At 37.0% G+C, this 23,108-nt stretch overlaps 1 protein-coding gene across 1 annotated transcript in view; it reads left to right on the top strand.

Annotated features, from left to right (window-relative positions):
• Window positions 1-3,014: 3,014 nt before the first annotated feature.
• Ammecr1 (AMMECR nuclear protein 1) overlaps window positions 3,015-23,108 on the top strand; it is a 113,026-nt gene continuing 92,932 nt past the window's right edge. The window contains exon 1 of the mRNA XM_077106706.1: window positions 3,015-3,484. Coding sequence (XP_076962821.1) covers window positions 3,015-3,484 — 470 coding nt within the window. The remainder of the gene's footprint in view (window positions 3,485-23,108) is intronic.

Here is a 23,108-nt window from a genome sequence, read left to right as displayed (position 1 = left end):
TAAAGATTCCTTGCTATTTTCACTAGAGTAGGGGCGTTAGACTCTTGTCTACTGGCCAAATTCTAAATTGGGAGATTACATTCTGCTTTCTTAAATTCCCCTTGCAGAAGCAGCCATCCATGGTATCCTACTTTGCTTCCTGTGCTAAACTGCAGTGTGATGTCATTAAATGGCTCTGGTTTTCTGCTCTACAAGTGATCACTTTTTAGTGGGGTGGGGAGAAAATCGGTTCCTATTGTCTAATATTGTATTTGATCCAGTTTCTTTTTTTCTATCTTTATTGAGGTGCAATTGCCAAGTAAATTGTATATGTTTCATGTGTATGACTTGATGTTTTAATATATGTATATATACATTGTGAAATGATCACCATAACCAACCTAATTAAGGTACTCATCACTTCAGAATTAACATTTTCTTTTTCTTTCTTTTAAAAATTTATTTTTATTTTTAACTGATATGTAATATTTGAACTTATTTAAGGAGTACAGTATTGTATTTTGACACACATATACAGAATGTAATGTTGATCCAGTTTCAAACAAATTTAAGAAGTACATTGTGATAACTAAAGATAAATTACAGAACACCCTAAAAACATATCAGTTATTGTGAAAATTTTAATTTTTGAAACCAATTTGCTTTCTTTTCTGAAAAATCAACAAGAAAATAATGCATTGTTTACTCCAGTAGTAGTTGACAATGAATTGTTTGTTATTTGCCTCAAACATAAGGCTAATTCTAAAAGTGATGACAAGGTTTGAGGAGATGAAATCACATTTCACAAACCAGTTAAACCATCTTTATTTGTCTTTATGCTACATCTAATCATTCCAGACAGTTGATCTGTTTCATAAAATCTTTTTGGAAGGAGATTATTCATCTTGGCTTAATAACATATTTTAGTGTCTCTCACTCTTTTCATAAAAACTAGGTTCTTATTTTTGTTTAACCTCAGTTCCACCTACTATAGTTTAATGTCACTATCCTTTGCCCATCACTAAACTTGTTATTACATATTGCTATTGAGAGGCAGTTTAACATAAGGCATAATTTTTAGAATCAGACATGCCTGCATTCAGATCTCTAGTCTGTCAATTTCTAGGTGTGTAACACTGGACAACTTACTTCTGAGGTTTAAATGAGCAAATTCATTAATTTGAAGGACTGTGGAATAAGACAAAGCATGGTACTGGGCAACTAGAAAGCATTCAATAAATAGTTGCTATTTTTCTGATTATGTGCTTGAATCTGACAATTTATAAACTCCTCAAGAGTGGGAAGCATACTTCCTGTGTATGCCCTGGATTTCAACAGAAATGCAGTGTTGTGAACATAGTATGGTGCAGAGGCACAATATTTACTCAATGAACACGCTTTTTTTTTTTTCAGAGCAGAAAGAACAGTCCCCAGCTATTTGCAAGATCCCACACACTTAGATCAAAGATGTCAGAATTAATCAATCTTTTGCTCTGTAGAAATATGCAGATACCTGACTTTGTGGAGATGTTTTGGCATGGTATAGATAGACACAATGTAAATATACTTTCTGTCAAGTTTATTTCTATGAATTTTAACATTCAAGTTTTTTTGTAGTTGTAGATGAACAGCATACCTTTATTTTGTTTATTTTTATGTGGTGCTCAGGATCAAACCCAGTGCCTAACACATGCTAGGCAAGCTCTCTGCCGCCACTGAGCTACAGCCCCAGCCCTGAAATTTAACATTTTATTATTGTAATTTTAAACATTTTTTTAGTTGTATATGGACATAATACCTTTATTTTGTTTATTTTTTATGTGGTGCTGAGGATCCAACATATGCTAAAGTGCTCTACCACTGAGCTACAACCCCAGCACTTATTATTGTCATTTTAAAGCTGCATCGAGGTGTCCAGAATGGGATTGACTCATATGCCTTCTCATTCATCCAAGCATTTTTAAATTGAGAATAAAAAAATGAATATTAAGATTTATCTAATTAATACTTGAACAAAATCTTTGAACTGGTGACTAAATATATTGCCTTCTCTATTTACCTCTAAGATCTGTACACTACAGATATATTTCGAATTGCTTTGTTCCAAAGCCATCCCCCCCCCCCCCGCCAAAAAAAAAAAAAAACAGAAAGCCCACTGATACAAATCTCAAAGCTCAATTAACACCTTTGAACCAACGAGGTGTTGTTTAGGACTTTAATTTTTACTTTTGAACGCTTTCACAGGGCTAGGAGCAAAAATTGGGGGAACGAGGACAACACATATAGATTCACTGGGCTTTAATATTTGCCAATTAGGAAAGAGTATTGGTTTTTTTTACCACAAGCTAGGAAAACCCCTGGTGTACGCTTAGGTTGGTATTAAAGACACCACATTGTGGCTTTTCCCGGGTCTGCTTAGTATATACTCTACAGGGGCGGTCTCAGGTGTGGAGCTCTGAGGAGCACCTGCTTGCTCACACCCCAACAGGTCAGAAACCAGCGTATTTGAGGCCAGGTGGCTCAGGTTCCACGAAACTGGGCTCAAATGTCACTAGCACTATGGGCAGTAGGGTCAGCGAGCTGTGCTTTGGGACTTGGATGCTCACTTCGGACTTTCTCCTTTCTTCTCCCTCCCCCTCCACCATTAGTTTTCCTTTCCCTCTTTCCTCCCCCAGCGTGCCCACCTCCTCCCTTTGCTCCCACTCTCCACTGTCTTGCTCTCGTCTCCTTCACCTTCCTTTCTATCTGGTTTCCTGTCTTCCATCCTCTGTGGGCCCAAGGGCTTGGTCTCTGAGGAGGCGCAAGTCGGGCGGGACAGGCGTGAGGCACCGAGCCACGAAAGTGCGTGGCGCGCGCCGAGATGGGGGCGCGCGCGAGCAGCCGCGTGGCTCGGCAGCCAGGCCTGGGAGCGGCGCGCGCGCACCTCGCGAGCCCCCAGCGCGCCCCCGGCGGCCGGGGCCGCAGCGTGCTCGCCCCCGCCGCCAGCTCGCCTCACTTATGGGTCGGAAGCGCTGCGTGGGGGAGACTGTTCCAAGATGGCGGCGGGTTGCTGTGGGGTGAAGAAGCAGAAACTGTCCAGTTCGCCCCCCTCTGGCTCGGGTGGCGGTGGTGGCGCCTCCTCCTCCTCCCACTGCAGCGGAGAGAGCCAGTGTCGAGCTGGGGAGCTGGGACTAGGAGGCGCCGGTACGCGGCTCAACGGGCTGGGCGGTCTAACCGGAGGAGGTAGCGGCAGCGGCTGTACCCTCTCTCCCCCCCAGAGCTGCGGCGGCGGCGGGGGGATATCCCTGTCGCCACCTCTCAGCTGTGGAGTAGGGACCCTACTTTCTACCCCGGCCGCCGCCACCGCTTCTTCGCCCTCCTCATCGTCCGCCGCCTCGTCCTCATCTCCGGGCTCCCGGAAGATGGTGGTGTCAGCGGAGATGTGCTGCTTTTGCTTCGATGTGCTCTACTGTCACCTGTATGGATACCAGCAGCCCCGGACCCCCCGGTTCACCAACGAGCCCTAGTGAGTACCGTGCCCTCTGTCACCCTCTCTCTTGCGCTCGGGATGGGGCTCAGAGTTGAGGCAAAGTGCGAGTTCGCCTCCCTGCTGACGGCTGCCCCTACCCCTCTCGCTGCCCGGGTCCCCTGAGCCACTCGTCCTAAGTATGGGCACCCCGCGTTTTCTTCCCCATGAGGCAAGCACCCCACACTTGGAGCAGGTTGCTGCTACTAGAGATGGCCCCCTGGCTTCCAGAGGTGTATGCTTTCTCTTTGCGATAACTTCGAGGAGTTTTGACCCTTTTCTTCTCCCTCACTTCCCACTCTGCCCCGTTTTGGGAGATCTGGATTACTCAAGGTGCTGACCTCTCCTTACTTTGGTTTCCTTAACCCCATGTGAAAGCCTCGCCAGTCTTTCCACGCCGCGTACCTTGCACATGGAGAGCTACTATCCCAATGCAGGGAGAAAAATAGCTACCATCCAAACTTCCATTCTGCTAGTGATGGAACTTGGCTCTGAAGCTTGAGAGGGTTACCCTTCTTTTCCTGTAAGTTCCCTTGTGCCCTGGGAGCGGGGAGGTGTTTTTTTTTTTTTTTTAAACACATTTCCCCTTACTACCTATTTTTATCCGAACATAACCATTAAAATGTGTTTCTAGTGAAGTGAGGGCACCGCCGGCTTCCTCACATTTTAAGAGTGAGACCTTTTTTTTTTTTTTTTCCCTCCCTTCGTTCCACTGTCTGGGTAATAGCTCATTCAAAGAGAGCTGTCCCCACAGAGCCACTGTCAGTTTGTACATTTAGCGTGCATTCGCTTTTGTGTTGATTTCACTTTTAAGAAATCTATGTTATACTTAACGATTCGAGAAATAAACAGTCCAATAGTGAATGTGTAGGCATTTTTATGGTTTCCTTTGGTTTTGTATTTTACTTTACCCTTCAAGTGTGTGGTTGGAATTGTTTAAAATAGCACTCTTACCACTAAAAGCCAGGTTAATTCTAATCCCTGTCCATTTGGATGTGTGGGAGATGGGGCATATGTTTTTTTTTTTTTTTTTTTTTTTAATGTGTAAACTGAGCGTAAACTGACTTTTTGAGTTAAATGCTAGACAGAATGTAAAGACCAAGAGAGAGCAGGATGGGGAAAAGGACGATTGTTTTAATTATAAGTACTTAGCATCCACAAGAAAAATAAATGAAAAATTTTATTGGAACTTATATTGAAAAGCATTAACCCTTTTTCTAGTTAAGACAAGTGCCCCTTGTTTCCCATATCATAAATACCTAAATTGATGTTCTTTTTAAACTGCTTTTTTTTCATTTTGTGAGATTTGAGGATTGAACAACTACTGATAAGTATAAACACTTCTGCCTAAACTAAAAATATTAATATGTAAAGTGGAAATTGCAATAAAATGTCCTGGAAATTGTGCATTTGTATTTGTTTTCTTTGGCTTGGATACTTTAAATATCTTTAATTTCGTATGATTCCTCTGTGATCTGTGCACTTTCTTTTAGACTTGGTTCATCTTGGGGCATTATTCATGAGAAATGTATGAAAAAGGCATCCAGGTGGATACTTTTTTTCAAATAAATAAAATATCTTTATAAATTTCAGTGTTAATTCTAGGAACTTAAATGCTAACTCTACACCTTAGCCTATTTATTTTTTGGTTGAGAAGCAAAATTCATTTTGAAAAGACTGCCATGTAAAAGAATCTGTGAAATCTTTATTAGCTTGAGTCACTTATTTGTGACTTTTCTGTCGTCTCTTGGATGTCTGTGATGTATCAAAACTAGTCCTGGGATGATAACTTAGATTGACTATGCGAAGTCATGGGACTGTAAAAATTCACTCCTGTTTAGTTCTTGAGCTGTTACATGAGTTTGGCAAAGGCTGTTTTAATATTCACGCTCCATTGCTTCAAAGCATATGAGAACACACTTTCAGAAGGTGCTATTTTCACACGTTTTAAAGTGAGTTTGGGTTAACTGAATGAGTATAACAAAAATTTTAAGAGGAAAGTGAGCTTGACCAGTTCATACGGAAAATGATCTTTGAAAATATCATTATTTGCTTTTTTAAATTTTAAATACCCCAGCTGGTGAATTTATTTTTCAAGGGATTAAGCAGATAAAGAAAACACACTTTTGACCATTGTGTATATGTTGAAATGGTGCTGGGAGAATAACTATTATCATTCAGTAGATCTTGAGTGTGTAGTGTATTTTATAGAACAGCTAATTTTGAGTGGACCCTGAATATGCCCAAGCAGAGAAAGGTCACTTATGTGGAAAGAGGGCTGTGTCTTATTTTCATTTATCTTAAGCTTATTTTTGGTGTGAATTGTGTAAAATTCAGAAATATTTCTTGATTATGGGAGTTACATAACTAATCATTCGGCAATGTCTTAGAAACCACCACACATTTTTCTGTTTCACATACCTAATAGTATGGTATGCTTATTAATGTAACATTGTGCTAGGTGCTATAAGGCATGAATAGACATATTAGGCTTATTTCTCAGAGTTATTAGTATCACATCTTGAGTAGTGTGTTTCAGGTCCTCTCTCTGTCCACTAGAATATGTGTTTTTGGCAACTTCCAATTCTTATATGTAAAAGCACACTATTTTCATTCCTTCCCAGGACCTTTTTGTCAGAATATCTGTAACGGTGAAATCTGACTTTTATAGGTTTTGAAGTTATATAGATCCACTAGTTACCCTTCCATTCTGAAAGATTAGTAGAAATTTCAAGCCATCTATGTTTTTCAGGGTTGAAGGAGATGTAAGTATATAAACAGACTGTGTAAATACAAATTCTTCACTGTTGCTCTTTTTGAATGCATACCCTATTACAGAGAACATATTGGACCACAGAAATCAGGCTGCAGAATGAGAACAGCATAACTTTAGGTGCATTTTACTGTTCAAAAACCAGAGCTCTTGAATTTATATGTGAATGAGCTCAGTTAGCATTTGGAGGGAAGTCCTGGGGATTGAACTGAGGGGTGCTTTACCACTGAGCTACATTCCCAGCCCATTTCGTTTTTTTTTTTTTTTTTTTTAATTTTAAGACAGGGTCTCACTGAATTGCTAAGGCTGGCCTTGAACTTGTGATCCTCATGCCCCAGCCTCCCCAATCGCTGGGATTACAAGCTTGTGCCACCACGCCTGAGTGGATAGCCATTTCATAGGAACCTGTTTTTTACTAAAAAGAAATCCACTGTGCCAGGTGTTGAGCCAGTTAGATTCCATAGCAGTCATTCTCAATCTTGGCTGCACATTGGAATCACTGGGAAGTTAATATAAATATAGATGCCTGGGTTCCAGCCCTAGAGATTCTGATTTAATTATCTTGTGGATGGGCCTGGGAATCAGGATTACTAAGAGCTCCCCAAGTGATTTCATTGTGTAGCAAGGGCCGAGAACCTCTGGTTATCTTCTGTATCATTCTCTTGAGATTCAGATTAATTTGGCCTAGGGTAGTATCCTGGAAAGCTGTGTTTTATGAGCATCCTGGGTAATTTTGCTGAACAACTGATTTGTGTAACACTTGTAACTGGTCTGCGAAGATGTCACCTGGGAGCTTGTTAGAAAGGTAGGCTTTCAGGCCTCACCTCTGACCTGATGAATTAGAATCTGCATTTTAACAGGCTCCCCAGGTGATTCTTATGCTCATTAAAGTTTTAGGAGGACTGGCTCTCAAACTTTAGCATACATAGTAATCTCCTGTAGTGCCTGTTAAAACAAATTGCTGGGCCCTATTCCCAGAGTTTCAGATTCTGTTGGTGTGGGGTGGGACTATGAATTTGCATTTCTAACAACCTCTATGCTGATGCTACTGTTCCCAGGGCCACAGGTCAAGACCACTGGGCTAGAGAGAAGTGAAGGTCTGAATAAGTGTTTGAATAACTGGGAATGGCAGTTTGGGCTGCCAGTTTCCAATATAAAAGCTTCCATTTTCTATATCTTTATCCTTTGCCATGTTCATTCTCATCTATCATCTGGGAAGTTGAGTGCTGCCAAGAGCATAAGAGTCTGAGGTTCTGGGGATGGTTTCCATTGGGGGATGGAGGGTAGGATGACTCTTGGGAACCCTTGGTATGATTTTAGTTCCTTTTTCAGAAATCGTTATATGTGAGGAGTACATTTCAGTAGTTAAGAGCAACATAAATAGGATATCTTTAAATGAGTTGTGTTGATTTTGATAAGTAAAGCCCCCTCCTGTTCCTACAAACTAAATAACTCGATAATATGTTAAAAGTGTTTTATGTTTGCTAGGTTTCATTTTAAGAATTTTCCCTATTAGCAAAGAAATATAAAAGAATCTTGCTTAAGATTCAGTCTCCCCCCCACCCATCTTAATAGTTTATTTTTAAAATACTTCTGAGTGTGTCCTTTAGTAAGCCTCTTTCGCTCCATAGAAAGAAGATGGGCCATAAATGAATTAATTTAGCATTTATGCATAAAAAACATAAAAATATTATCTACTGAAATTCCACCATTAGAGAAAACCACTCTGGAGATTTGACAGTGTTCCTATTGCTCGATGAGTGCAAGAACCATCTTCAGGAGGGCGACACCACATGCCTTCAGTCTTATATTTTTGATGCTGTGTTGTGTGTCACATATCCCATGAACCTTTCATTTTAATCCTCTTACCACCTTTGAAATTAATGCAGTGCATCATTTCATGTAGACTATAGCACATAGAAGGTGCTTTACTGTTAAATACCAGGAAGTGTGGTTTACTATTGCAATGAATAAATCATTTTTAAAAAATATACTTAGGGACATGGAAATTTTGAGAGATTCAGATCAGATGTTTGAACAGTTAACTCTTTCTTGTCTTGCCACATTAGTCAAATTACTGTTTTCAGTGTGCTTGGGAGGAGTTGGGTTGTTAGGGGAATAGGCACTTTGTTTCACCAGAACAGTAGCCATCCTATTGCACTATCAAAAGATGATTTGATAATGCAGCTCAGGTTAAAGTAATATTAAATCAGCATCTTAAACAAGAGTTATTATATTCCTATTATGTCTTTTATTTTTTTTTTTGACGAAGACTGGCCAGAATAACTGGAAAATTTATCTTGTCAATTGCAGGTGATGCTACAAGGCCATGACAAATTTCCTTATCCACACTAACATAATGGTACTGACTTCTATTCTGTGGCCATAATGTATAGTTTCTCCTAATTTTTTTTTCTGAAAAATCATTGAGCCTTTTTGAAGGAATAATATAGGTGTTTTTAGCTATGGTGATTTACATTGGAAGACAATCTGATATCATCTCTTAGTGATAGAGAAGAAGACAGGCATGTCCCCAGTTATCATTTATGTCACAAAAACTGACAATGGCTGACATGGAAGGATGAATAAATACAAATTATAAAAATTATTTATATATCCATACATATAGGTGTATGTAGGACAAAGTATATTTACTTAAAAAGAAAAACCCAATGCTTATTTTACCTTCTCCCCCATGTGGCCAAAGGGAGTGATAATTTAGTGCATAATTCTTCCTGCTTATGAATTGTGTTTATGCTGTTCAGGTTCCAATTAATGGGTTGCAGCTAAGAGGGAATCTGATGGATCTCCTAGTCCAATGTGAAGAAAGACCACTACTGAAAAAGTAAAAATGTTTTGTTAACCCATGCATGAGTCTTTATTTCTAAGTATGTGTTTCTCAGAAACATAGTCCCTTTCACGTTGCTGTCTTTCAGAACCTGTACACTTTTTGAAATTGAATTTGTTATAAACACTGAAACATTTTTGCTGCAATGGATTGTTTTTGAAGTTAGTTGTACTTCTCATTTATAGATAATTTTACTTTGAGAATGTATATGCAGGAAGCACTAAAACTTGTGTTACAAGATTAGTCAAAGTTCCTAAGTTTTGTGATTTCAATGGGCATTATTCTGTTCTCTCCATGTCACCCAGGCTTGCCTGTTTTAAAGCAGCACAATGACCAGGGCTTTTACATTTAAATTTTCTTAAGTAGTCTCTTTTTCAAACTTGTGTAATAATGTCTCTTTTTGATACTGTTCTGAATCAATTAAGCTAAGTGAGGACCAGCAATAAAACCCAGTAGCTGCTGAGAATGGACCTTCAATGTGTAAGCTGTCTTTCCACAATCAGTAATTGGGTAGTTGCTCACAGGACATTGGAGACAGTGTGGGAAGCCAGTGGTTGTATAGGTGGAAGAGTAGATTCCCAACAGTAAATTTATTTAGACTTTAAATTCTGTAGTTAGTGTTACTAAGAGCAAAAATGACCTACAAGCTTATGTAGTATAAAGAAAAAAAAACAGAGGAAGAGAAGTATGGTATATAGTATAGTTGGTTGGGTGGAGCATGCTTTATGTTTGGTCCAACTATAAGTGGCATCTTTTATATCATGTGTGGGTGTGTTTTCTACAGCTCTTAATGTATCATACTTTCAAACTTGCTCAACCTTAAAAAAAATGTTAGTGTTGAATAGCTGAGTGGAAATTATATGTCACTGTAAAAAAAACCCTGTTTTTTAAAATATATACATTATGCTGAGTTGTATGGTTGGAAATTAGAGATATAAAAATGGTCCTCTTCTCATAGAGGTTACAGTCTTTCAAGCTATGACACCAATATAAGGTTGCTTAAAATACCTACAATGCAATATATACAGAATTATAGATTAATAAGATGTAGATAAAATGCGTAAGTATGGATGTGACATGGAATAAAAGAGTGGTAAAGAAGAAGGCCTTTGGTATGGGATAACTTGAGTCAAGTTTTTAAATGGAAAAGATACAGAGATTACTGGTTAAGATACTATGACCAGTAGTTCTTGAAATCTCGCTTGGTTGTTCTCAAACCGGTTGTTGTCACCACCACACCCCTTGCCACAGCACTTGGGGATTCCCAGCAGCTGTCTTCAGTCAGCAACTTGCACTTTCAGCATTCTTCACCCCACTCCCTTTTGCTTTGGTTTCTAGGATTGTAAAACTTCAAGGGAATTAAACATAGCCTTTGTCTTAGGAACCCTCTGAGAAGACTGGATGGGAGATTTTGCATCTGATTATTGTTTTTACTCAGAAGGGAATGGCACTTGCAGAAGAGTCCTCTAGAATGAAGGTAGATTGGAAGATTTTTAAGATAGATGAGACCAGCTAGGCTTCAGGTTATTAAGGTAGTAAGAAAATTGGCATTGGAAAGTGGGAAAACTGTCCTGGGACAGAGTTTGTGAATATAGGAATGTTGCAAAATTAAGAATTGGAAGAAGTTATCAGCATGTGTGGGGAATCCTGCTCCAGAGCCAGGTTTTGTGTAGGAGTGGAAAGATTGCAGCTCACCTGTTTTTTGGCTTCCATCATTGCCTTTTCTTTTCTTGGCTCTGTGCCTAGCTATTCTTGTGCTCAGGAAAAGTTTGTTAAACAACTCTGTTGGAATGGCTATGAAATTTGATCACCAGTATAAGAACCCTCCTCCCCACTCTTCACCTATTCCCAACTGCATCTAATTTGGGAGAAAGAAGAAGACATGTTGGCTTATAGAATTTGTATCAAGTATAAAGATAGTGGGGATAGCTTTTAGATGAGGGCCTACATGTAAGAGGCATTGCAGGAAAATGAGAAAAAAAAATCCCACTTTACCAAATTCCCATTGCTGGGGGGAAGTGAAAGAGAGGCCTTGAACGCAATTTCAGTTTATAAGGCAGGGGAACCAGGAGGGTGGTGGTGCCACTGAAGGAAAATGGAATAAAACAAATGGTTGGGCAGGTGAAATCAGAATTCTTAATATGAGCAGTTCCAAATGTTGGCAGATACTAAATGTCATTTCTTTTTAAATTAGCAGAACCTGAGAGCGGTAACAGAGCTATTGTGGTGTTTTGGTTGGTCTTTTGGGATCACCTCAGTTACTCTCCCTGCAACTAACATTGATTGAATTGCTCAGATGGGTAGAGAGTTTTCAGCTTATTACTGCTAATAAAAATAACTGGCTTATAAATTTGTAAAGCAGTCAGTGATTCTTATATTTCCTTATGTGTGTATCATAAAATAGCCTTCAGCAAAATAGAGCCTGGTGGAGGACCATCTTAGGAAATTTTTAAGTGCATTCTGGTACTAGATTCTAGGTTCTGTGGTTCTCAAGTTTAGAAATTAAGATAGATTGAATCACGCTTTATCTGTTTTGCAGCTTTGCTTGATAATGAAGGATGGATGTTATCAATAGATAGGATTAGCCATATTGCTTTATGGTCTTTGCGGTCATCAGTGGATGGGCAAATGTGAGTTCTGCTGGAGTCCAGGCCTTACCAATACTAGTTTTTTTTTTCAATAAGGTCTGTGATAGTCTTGATGATTCTTGCCTTTCCCCTATCTGTTTGATTTTACAGATAATCCACAATGTGACCCAAAGCCACATGCAATGCTGGGAGAGCACAGTTGACTGTTTTATGCACTATCCTGCCAGAAGATGCTGACCAGCTCTCTAGTAATGGAAAGTAGTGAGATTGATTTAACAGCCTATATAGTTTATCTTGCCGTTCCATATATTTTAATGTGATTTGTAAGCATTTGACACACAATTCTAGAAACATCTTCTCTTGGGATTTTGGATTACTGTAGGGTGGTAACATCTTTAAACAGCTATTCTGCTTTGCTTCTAGTGTTAGTGGATTTACAGAATGGACTCTGAAAAATTAATTTTGGTGCTATTGTCCTAGGGGGGTCTCACAGCACTCTATCTGGTCAAAGAAATGCTCATGTGCTAGTCACATTACTGTGCTTCTTTTCTGTGACATCATTATTGCTTAGCTACAGGCAATTATAGGTGGTTTGGGGTGCAAATTAAGTTAGGTAGCTGGTAAAAGTTGGACCTCAATACGCATCTCATTGTCATAATGCAAATATCCTGTGTGTGCTGATTTTGAATGGAGGTGAGCTAAGTGGTCAGATGATGGGTGCTCTTTTTTAATATATTTTTTAGTTGTCAGTGGATCTTTTATTTATTTATATGTGGTGCTGAGGATCGAACCTAGGGCCTCATGCATGCCAGGCAAGTGCTCTACCACTGAGCCAGAACTCCAGCCCCTGATGGTGCTTTTTTACATCATTTTTTAATGTGGTAAGTAGAAGATGGTATTAGTGATTTAGTGATTTATTCACCAAAGAAAAATCTCATGAAATCTTCTGACCTTTCTCCATAGTAGTGTTTTTAGTACATTCCATAAATTGTCCCATGATAAAAACAGAAAATAAAAAAATCTTGTGATGGCTTCTTTTGTATTAAAACAAACAAAAAACTTGCCACTACCTTGGCCAGGTACTTGATTTTGTGGAATAGCTCTTTGTAGTTAGGGCTAGATGTGGGGCAGTCAGTGGTTAACATTTTGTGTTCAGCTCAAGGATCCGTCTACTCCTACACTTTGCCACTTGTCAGCTCAAAAAACCCTCACAAGAACAAATGGGAATGATATGGCTTCTATTTCTCTGACACTAATGAGGTGATATGTGGTTTGTGGTGCGCTTTACTCCACAAACTCCTCCAGCTACTGCCCTGTCTAGTGAGTTGTTTTGCAGAAGTCTGCTCTTCTACACTAAAAGCATTGGCTAAGTAGAGAGAGTCACACAGGACTGGAGGCAGGAATAGAGGGCACCTGGGAATCAGGGAAGGACAACAATGAATTGTAGTTAAATGAGGTGAAACACAGATTCAGGGCAGAAAGGGATACTGAACATATGACCACGAGAGGAGTGCTCTAAGGAGCATGTTTTATATTATATACACCTAGATGTCCCTTCTTTAGGACCAGTGGCCATGACACACCTGTTACAAAAATAATTATTTCTAGCAAAAACGAATGTACAGCCTGAAGTTTAAAAACATAAAAGGGCTTGCTATGGTCCTTTGAGTACTTCCAACAGACCACCTTGAAAACCATTTATATGGTGTCATCAGAATGAGGCCTGTACACAAGTTTGGGAATTATGAGACAAATAAATTTAGTATACCTCAAACAGCATAAATATTACTGGTCATTATAATTTCTTATTTTTCTTAACTTGTCTATGAACAGAGTTATAAATTGTCAGTTATTCAGACATATCTAATTTTAGGCTGTTGTATTTATTTATTTATTTATTACTTATTTATATTTTTGGTACTGGGGATTAAACCCAGGGATGCTTTACCGCTGAGCTACATTCTCAGCCCTTTTTATTTTTTATTTTGAGACAGTCTCACAGAGTTGCTTACAGCCTCACTGATTTGCCAAGGCTGGTTAGAACCTTGCATCACCCTACCTCAGCCTCCTGAGTCATTAGGATTATGGTTGTGTGCTACAGTACATGACCTGTGCATCTATTATTAAGTTTATGTTATATAATTTGCTCCCATTTATTTGTAATAACCAAGATTATAGAACAGATAATATTAAAGGATAGCTCCACTTATAATTTCTTCTTCTTTCTTTTTTTTTCGGGGGGGGAGGGGTGTACTCAGGATTAAACCCAGGGCTGCCCAAATGTTAGGCACGCATCTACCGCTGAGCTATAGTCCCATCTCTCACCTGTTATTTCTAATTGGCTGTTGAATACAGTTACACAACGGCCCATATCTATATCTTCTGTATTTTGTCTCTAGTGTCTCTTAACAGGACTTGCCATTACAGATTACATTGCACACTACATTCTTATGAAAAATTAGAATTTCAGTCATTTTGATTAAGCAGTTTAATTATATACATGTATGCTGATTTTTGTTTATTTTTTTATTGTGGTAAAAAATATGAGATCTGCCCTCTTAAAGTGTACAGTGTTGTTAATTCTAAGCACAAAGCTTAGCTTACTTTTTAAAGGTACATGATATTGGCTTTACCCAAAGCAATTTATCTTTCGTATGAATTTTGGGAATTCTTTAAAAATTAGTCTCACAAACATGTACTAGAGATGCATAGAGCCTGCTTACAAGAAAGCCTAATTTAGGCTTTGAGGTATTTTTTCCAAACTTACTAAAATTATGAATAAACTAGATTAAAGGCATTAGAATCAGAAATTGCCATTTTTGAATGTGTTTCAAACTAGTAGCATTTCGATTAGTATTTACCCCACATTTATCATTTACTTTATTAGTATACTTAATAATAACTGCTTATATTTGAGAAGAACTTTTCTACCTTTTGTTCTCCTTATCCACTGTTCTTTAGGGCTTTCTGATGAATTTACTAATAATAATGTAAGGAAATATCTTTGACAGATAGAAGCTTTTGCCTTTGTTCACCTACTTTTAAAGGTGGAAGGACTAAGGCATTAAAGGAGAACATTATTTTTGACAGTTTCTGAGGAATATTTCTGAGCAAATGTACTTTCTAAAGGGATGGAAAATTGGAAGATAAACTGCATAATGGATATAATAGGTAAGACCTTTAAATCCTTGCGTGTGTACATAAACCACTTTAGTTAAGCACTTCTTGAAATTGCTGCTTATAGTCTACATACTTGTTTCTAATGAAAAGCTTCATCTATATATGACAGTGGCATATGTGAAAAAAATAGATGTGGTCAAGTCATGGATCTTGAAAGTTTTTTTTTTTTTTTTTTTTTTGGTCTTTTTGTCTGTATAACCAACACGAAGTTCTTTGTCATTAGCAGGGATGCACATATTTTTAAATATTACCAGTGAATTGTAATGCATCAATTTTGGTTTTGGAACATTTTTTAACTTCTTCCTTTCAGAGATGGCTTTACAGTTCTAAATAAGAAAGTAGAATTTCCACCACGATTGTTCCTGTGCTTATAGACTTTTAAAATGAACATTTATTCAAGCCAAACATTTATTTGCCAATATTATCTTAAGATGGTGTGTTTTACATCAGTACTTGCCTATTATTATAAGCTAATACTTTCTTCATATTATTTCTAGTTCAAATATTTTCAGCTCAAGTAATATAGTTGTTATGGGCAGAACACTCTGCTTGGCTCCCTTTTGGTTATAAGTGAGAGGCCTATAAAAGAAGCATAAACCATACTTCCTGTCCTTAAAAAAGCTTACAGATATGTTGAGGAGACAACATTCATTAAACAAATTATGAAATCATATATGATTCTATGGCTGAATGAGAGTGATAGAGACAATGAGTTCTGTAGGAGTTTGAACAGATGAATGTAGGCTGGGGTTACATCGAAGTGCTTCAGTGACAAAGTAGGAAGGATTCAGGCTGGGTAGAACTTTCATCGATGGAAAAGGATTTCTAGGCAGGGAAACAACAGAGGTCAGAATGAGCATTATACAATGGTCAGTGGGTACCAATCAAAGGTAGATTGAAGTGATGGAGAACCTAGCAAAAAAGGGCACCTGTCAGGAGTTAACTGTAATTCAGGCATTCGGAAGTGAAGTTCTACCAGTTGACAATTTTCAACTAGTAATGGCCTGTGAATCACCTCTTTCTTGGTAAAGTTTCCTTTTTGTTCAGTTAATTATGCTTCAGCAGTTCCTTTAATGTCATGAATGTTGTGAAGCCTGGACAAGAGACGGGGAAATAACACAAGCAGGAGTCTGCTATATAGACAGAGTTCTTTCATTCATCGGTACACATTCAGGACAAGTCAGTTAGAGTAACACTGGTTGTATCACACTTGCCTGAGTGCCTTCTATGTTCAGTGTTCTTTTTTTTTCTTCTAAACTCGGTGTCTCAAATATGAAGTTGGAAAAAATGACTAGCTACGAAGATTATGTAATTTAAAAAATTATTTTAGTTATTATAGACTTAATAGTTTCAACTACTTTTTTCTCCCTAAATTAATAAAGAAAATTTACTTGGATATTGAAAATTTAGCAACAAAATGTAGGTACTGGAAATTATAATAATTATGTTAGGATTGTGTACTAATTATTGAAAAATACAATTTATGAAATTAGTTGAAACATCAATTAGTGTAATGGGTATGTTCCTCCTGGTTCTTAGCATGCCCAATTTATGATTGCTACAACTCTCTCTCTCTCTTTTATTTTTGGTACCAGGGGATTGAACCCAAAATACTTAACCACTGAACTACATCCCAAGCCCTTTTTATTTTTTATTTTGAGACAGGGTCTTACAAAGTTTTGGAGGGCATCACTAAATTGCTGAGGCTGGCTTTAACTTGGATCCTTCTGCCTGATACACACTATATCTAAGCAAAATGTGTAAAGGTTTTATACTATTATTTAGGAACAAAATTCTAAAATAGTTATTGAATTATAATAAAACAACATTTTTATTTTGTATTGAGTAATGATTACTCTTTAAAGAGAAAAAGAACAAAATTCTGAGTCCATTAGCTAATGGTATATCTTTAATTATATTAAGACATAAGGTTAAGACCTAAAATTTTTTTCAGTTATGACTGTAAAATATTATTTTAGTAGCTCCTTTTTATTCCCCAGAATATGATTCAAAATATAAGGAAATTACTTCCTAAGTATGGAACTGATGATGGGTTCTAACCACATAAACATTAATGTTTTGTCAACATACTTAACAGTATTCTCTATAGTCTATGTTTATAAGTAAATGAACTCTTCTTCATGTCAAAGGCTAGAATTATGAATAATCTGTGATATGAATTATATAGTACTATAATGAGATGAAGAAATGATATGTATTGAGAAAAATAGTGAAAATACTTTTTAATAGAAGTTGATGAAGATATGGATACTGACCTAAGCAGTGATTCTGGATCCTTGCTATGTAATGGGATAGGAGGCCAAATGGAATCTAGCAGTTCTCAGTACAGACCATACAAAGGTTCCTGATAACTCTTATTAACTCTGGTTAATGCTGTATTAACAGAGGCGGTTGCCTCATCAGGGAAGAGGGAGGTAACTTTGTTTACACAGGGTTGAACCATTTAGATGTCAACTTCATTTTTCTCAGGCTTAAAACATTGTGCATTTTAATTTGGCAGTGACCTCCATAGAGTACAACACAATTGTTGAAAAAAGTCAGTGGCTTTCCATTTTGGCTGTGGCAACAGAACAAGTAAATCTTGTTTTAAAGTGGAAAGAAATGTATGTGGGTCCTCCCTCTATCAAGCTGCTACTATTAGAACCATAGTTTGTTTATTTCAATTCAGTCTAGAAAAATTCAAATCAGTTCTTACAAAGAGGAATGGTTTTAGTCTTGAAGCTTTCTTTCACTTTCATGAAGTTATAATTATTGAACGTCTCATAATAAGCCCCCATTAACTCTTTGCTAACTAATCATTTCCACTAGCCTAGTATGGTCTCTGGTGCTTTAATTTTCTCAGAATTGTGTGTGTGTGTGTGTGTGTGTGTGTGTTTATGTATTTTGTGGTGGGTACCAGGGATTGAACTCAGGGGCACTTGACCACTGAGCCACAAACCCAGCCCCATTTTGTATTTTATTTAGAGATAGCATCTCACTGAGTTGCTTAACACCTCACTTTTGTTTAGGCTGGCTTTGAACTTGGAGTCCTCCTGTCTCAGCCTCCTGAGCCACTGGGATTGCCACCACACCTGGCAGAATTGGTATATTTATTTTAATACTTTTCTCTCCCAATCTCTCCACCTCATATTTGAGGAATAAATGAAGGAAGAGCCTTCTCTTCCCCCCTTCTCAACATAATTTCTCTCTGGAACTTTGCCATTTTCAAGAGCAGTAGTATTGAATATCTGAAAGTCTGTTAGTAACTACATTATGGAATTTTTGCCACTTGAATTCTAACAGTGTTTACCATATTATATTACCTTGAAAGTTATTTACTGATTCTGCTTGTTTTCCATTTGGGGGAGGTAGTGGAATGGGGGTGGAGAGGTTGTAAATTTATGATTTCCAAGTGTTTTCAAATAATGCATTTTATTATCTAAAGGCGTATAGACATTGTTTAACTGGTTCAATTTTGAATTCAGGGAAACACAAGTCTGAAAAGTTTCTAGGATTTTTTTCTAGAAAATGAGTGATATGTTCCATTTTGCTCCTTCCTGTACCTTACCTGAAAGTGATTATCTCTTTCTGTGTGTTTAATTGAAACCATAACATCTTTTTGAATTTATTTGATATTTGGGTACTGACTTGGATATATGTAGCTGCATGCAGAGAGTAAGGGTATGTGTTTATGGACCTCTGTGAGATATAGGATAGGCTTTAATCATGCTTATTTTTAACTCTGATTCCATTTCTACAGAAAATTGAAATGCTTGGAAATTTATTGATACTATTACTTCTGCTTTTTCTATTGCTTGTTTTAAACTATATGTTCTCATAAGTTTAGATAAATGCTTCTTCCTTTCTTAATATGCCTACATCTTTTGTGTCTAAGAGTAGACTTTAGGGGTTTGGCAAATGTAATGATATTTTATGCAAAATTTTGAGGGTAAGAGCATTTTTCTGATATGAAGTTTTTATCTTTCATCAAGGTTTCATAGAAGCTTTCAGTAGTGCTGACTCTTAACACAATAAGTCCCAATTTTTTAATTCTACAAACAAAATAAATATTCCAACATTATTTCAAAGTTACCATAAGTGGTATATGTGATGTTCAATTTGAATTTTCATAGGTGTTTCACATCTGGGACAATGGAACAAAATGGGTTAAGGAATGAGTTAAGAATATTCCAAGATTATCAGCTGACACTGCCTGGGAAAATCAAGGTCTGCTTCTCAAACTGGGGCATTCCTGCAAACTCCTAAAATCTGCCCTTGGACTTCAAATGATGACTTCCTGACTGTGGATATCCTAGGGAAGAAAGAAGCATTTGTCTAAACATATTGGTGGTACCTATAAATACATGTGATGGTGTGCTAGAAGATAAATGAAAATACAGGGTAAATATGGTATCTTTCTATGGAATGCCAACTCAGAAATAAAGCTTAGAACATAAATTTGATATTAAAAGAAACACAAATATACTATGACATAGAATGTAAAAGTCACAAAGGTAAAGTATGAAACAACAAGAAATTTGTAATTTATGATGGGCCACTGCTATTGTTTGGAACTGGATTGTTCCTCAAAGCTCATGTATTAAATGCTTGATACTCCACTTGTCACTCTTAGGAGGTATTGGAACCTTTAGGAGGCAGGGCTTAGTAGGAGGGAGTTAGATCATTGGGACATTCCCTTAAAGGGGATCCTGAGATCCTCTCCCCTTCTTCTTTTTCTTGGCTTTCCATGAGGTGAACAGCTTTGCTCTCTACCACACACTCCCTGCCATAATATACTGTGGTGCCACAGGGCCAAAGCTATAGGGCCAAGTAGCCATGGATTGAAATCTTGAAAATCATCAGCCACTATAGAACTTTCCTCTTTTTAAGTTGAATATCTGAGGTATTTGTCACAGCAATGAAAAGCTGATGAACACAATCACTGATGGCAATTCCTACCCATATGTACTTTTAATCTTCTTTTCTTACATGGTACCTGAGTTTGAAAGCCTAATGAATCTGTTGGCTTAGTGATTGTGGACCACTGAGAATCAATCCTATGTTATAAACAAATGAGTATTTCACAGATAAAAATAACTGTAATAGAAAACTGATTTCCATGGTATACTTATTAATTCACTATTATGTTATTGTCACGTTGCAATACTCTACATGGTGGAAAAAAAAGGAGTACCTCTTCCCTTGAACAGACATCTCTCCAGGTAGGACATACAAATGGCCAATAGGTACATGAAAAATGGTGATTGATATCTCTAATAATCAGAAAAATGCAAAGCAAACCTCAGTGAAAAAAATCACCTCATACATGTTAAGATGGCTGTTAATCAGAAAGACAAATGGATAATAAGTGTTTCCAAGGATTGGAGAAAAAGAAACACTAGTACTCTATTGGGTGGAAAGTAAGTTGGTACACCCATTATGGAAAATAGTATTGAGATTCCTCAGAAAATTAAAAATAGGACTACCATTTAGCAGTCCCACATCTGGGTTTATATCCAAAGCAAATAGTATGTTGAAAAGATACCTGCAGTCCCATATTCATTACAACATTATTCAGAGCAGTCAAGATGATAACCCAAGGATCCACTGATAGGAAAGTGGATAAAGAAATTGGGATACACATGCACATACCTACACACATACCCAACAGGGATATAATTTAGCCATTAAAGAAGGAAATCCTGCCATTTGCAAAAATATGGATGAACCTGGAGAATATTATGCTAAGTGAAATAAGCCAGAGACAAAAAGATAAACACTGCATGATCTCATTTATATTTGGTGTCTTAAAAAATTCAAACTGATAGAAAAAGTAGAATGATAGTTGCCAGGGTCTGGGGGAGAGTGAGGGAAATCGGGAAATATTGATCAAGAGGTATAAACTTTCAATTATAATGTGAACAAATTTGGGGATCTAATATACAGCTTGGATGGTGATGGATATGTTAATTTCATCATGATAATCATTATACAGTGTATGTATATCAAATAATCTAATTGTATGCCTGGAATATTTACAATCTTTATTTTCAATTAAATATCTTCAAGAGGGAGTTCCAGTTCTTTGTTTTTATGGAAATTTTTGATGTGTCTGTTCTCACATTAATATAATTTAGATGAAGGAAAACAGATTTGAGGAAGTCTGACCCCAAGGGATTATAAGGTATCTTTGAAAGCACAAATAATATTTTAATATGTAATTTCCTTCATAAAATGTTTTATGGCAGACTTATTTATTTCGTTGGTCTGAGTTGAAGCTGAATTCAACACATTAGTTTTTAACTTGTCCAAAATTCATATATTTTGGCTGAGAACCAACTCTGCTTTACAATTCTTAAATCATTTCCTTATATTAATCACCAGCACTAGAAATTGGCTTTATTTGGAGGGGCCTTCTTTTAAAAACAAAAGTTTTATCATTTCTTGTGTTAATACATAGTTTACAATGTGAAGAAAATATTCAAGCCTAGTCAGATGATAGGATAGCCTTGCTAACCTAGTAGATCATTCGTACACATTAGCCTTAAAGTACATGAGACTCAAATTCTTTAATGTCTTAGTAAAATGAGAAATTATTTGATCAGTGACCTTAATGGTTGGCTATAAGTTCTTGAAATTGCATATTTCAAATCCATAGATTCTGAAGACATATAGTAATAAAAATTACCATGTTATATACCTTTATTATAATGCTTAGGCTATTTTTATAAAATACATATGATGGAATAGAATAGTGAAGATGTGAACAGATGACAGCATCATAAATACCACTGAGGCTATTGTTAGTGTTGTTTTATGAGTGATATGCTCAATATTAAGTATCTGCTCTATTTAAATTGGTTTCCCAGAAAAACCTTAATGACTTTGTAATTAGTCTTATATTCTCAACATTTTTTCCTCAACAAAACTTTATCCGCTGCAGCTTAAATCCCAAACTTAGACCTCATTACAATTCTAAGTGCTACGTTGAGAGTTGCAGAGGAAGTATGTGTTTTCATTTCCTCTCTCCCCCTCTCTTTCTTCTTTCTCTTTCTCTCTTGTGTGTGCTCTCTCTCTTCCCGTACAACCACACGTTATTATTTTGTTGTAATACCTGCAACCAAAATCATTCATCACCCCCCAGAACTCTCCAAGTGGCAAGTGACTTATACTAGGTTTGACATCTCCTAATTATTAGGAAAATACTACTATTGTTGTCAAATTTTTTCATAATTGAATTTGACTTGCCAACATTATGGTAAATAACCACTCAGGATAAAGTAGTAAATATTTAAATGAGTTAAAAATGTTTGTGATTCTTTTAAAAGTCAACACTTAGAGCTTATAGTTTCCATTTCCCTCATTTCATCAAAGAAATACATTGGAACCTTAACAACCTTTCATCTGTTTAGTTATGACTCTTAGGCATTGAACTAGATGCTGTGCCATCAATCCTACCATGACTAGGATTAGTTTCTCATCTTCTTTTATTTAAAATTAAAAAAATATGAATCTTTAAAAAGAAGCAGTTATTTTAAAAACATTTGAAATGCAGCCAAGTGTTGATAACAGTAAATGCATTTTTATTGCATCTGTTATCAAAAAACACATTATTTTCTTGTAGCCACCAAAGGTAAAAAGGAATGCAAATCAAAACCAATCATATTTCTTCTAATTTTATACTTCTTGAATACTTTAAAATAGCAGTTTATGTGGAGGTATCAGGGATCCCATGTATTTTGCTGGGCAATTTTAAAAGCTAAAGATTATAGTCATTTTTGGTTTGTTTGTTTTTAAAAAGACACCAATACAAGAATTATTTTCAAACTCAAGGAGGGGATTTCTGGAATAGTGGAGTAAAGACTTCAGAAAATAAATCTCTATAAATGCAATGTGGAACTAGCAAAAATTGTCAAAAACAAACTTTTTCATAGATCTAAAAAATTAACCAAAGGCTTCCAACAACCCAAGAAACATTTTTTTTTCCAGTAAGATAATTGATTTTTGCTAAGAATAGTGAGCTCTGTTGTGTTAAATCCTAATCTACTGCCTTAGTCCTACCTCCCTTTTCTCATTTCCACTTTAGCATCAAAAGCCATCAAGCTGACCACCATTGTAGCCACGAAAATATGCAGTTACTCGGGGGGGGGGGGCACCTCCCTGGGATATCCTTATCCCAAATAATTGTCACTATTTGAGCTATCTGGAAGCTCTCTGGAAAGTTTCTATTCACAA

Source organism: Callospermophilus lateralis, chromosome X (assembly GCF_048772815.1).
Source record: "Callospermophilus lateralis isolate mCalLat2 chromosome X, mCalLat2.hap1, whole genome shotgun sequence".
NCBI lineage: Eukaryota > Metazoa > Chordata > Mammalia > Rodentia > Sciuridae > Callospermophilus > Callospermophilus lateralis.
This window is presented reverse-complemented; position numbering and strand designations above follow the sequence as displayed.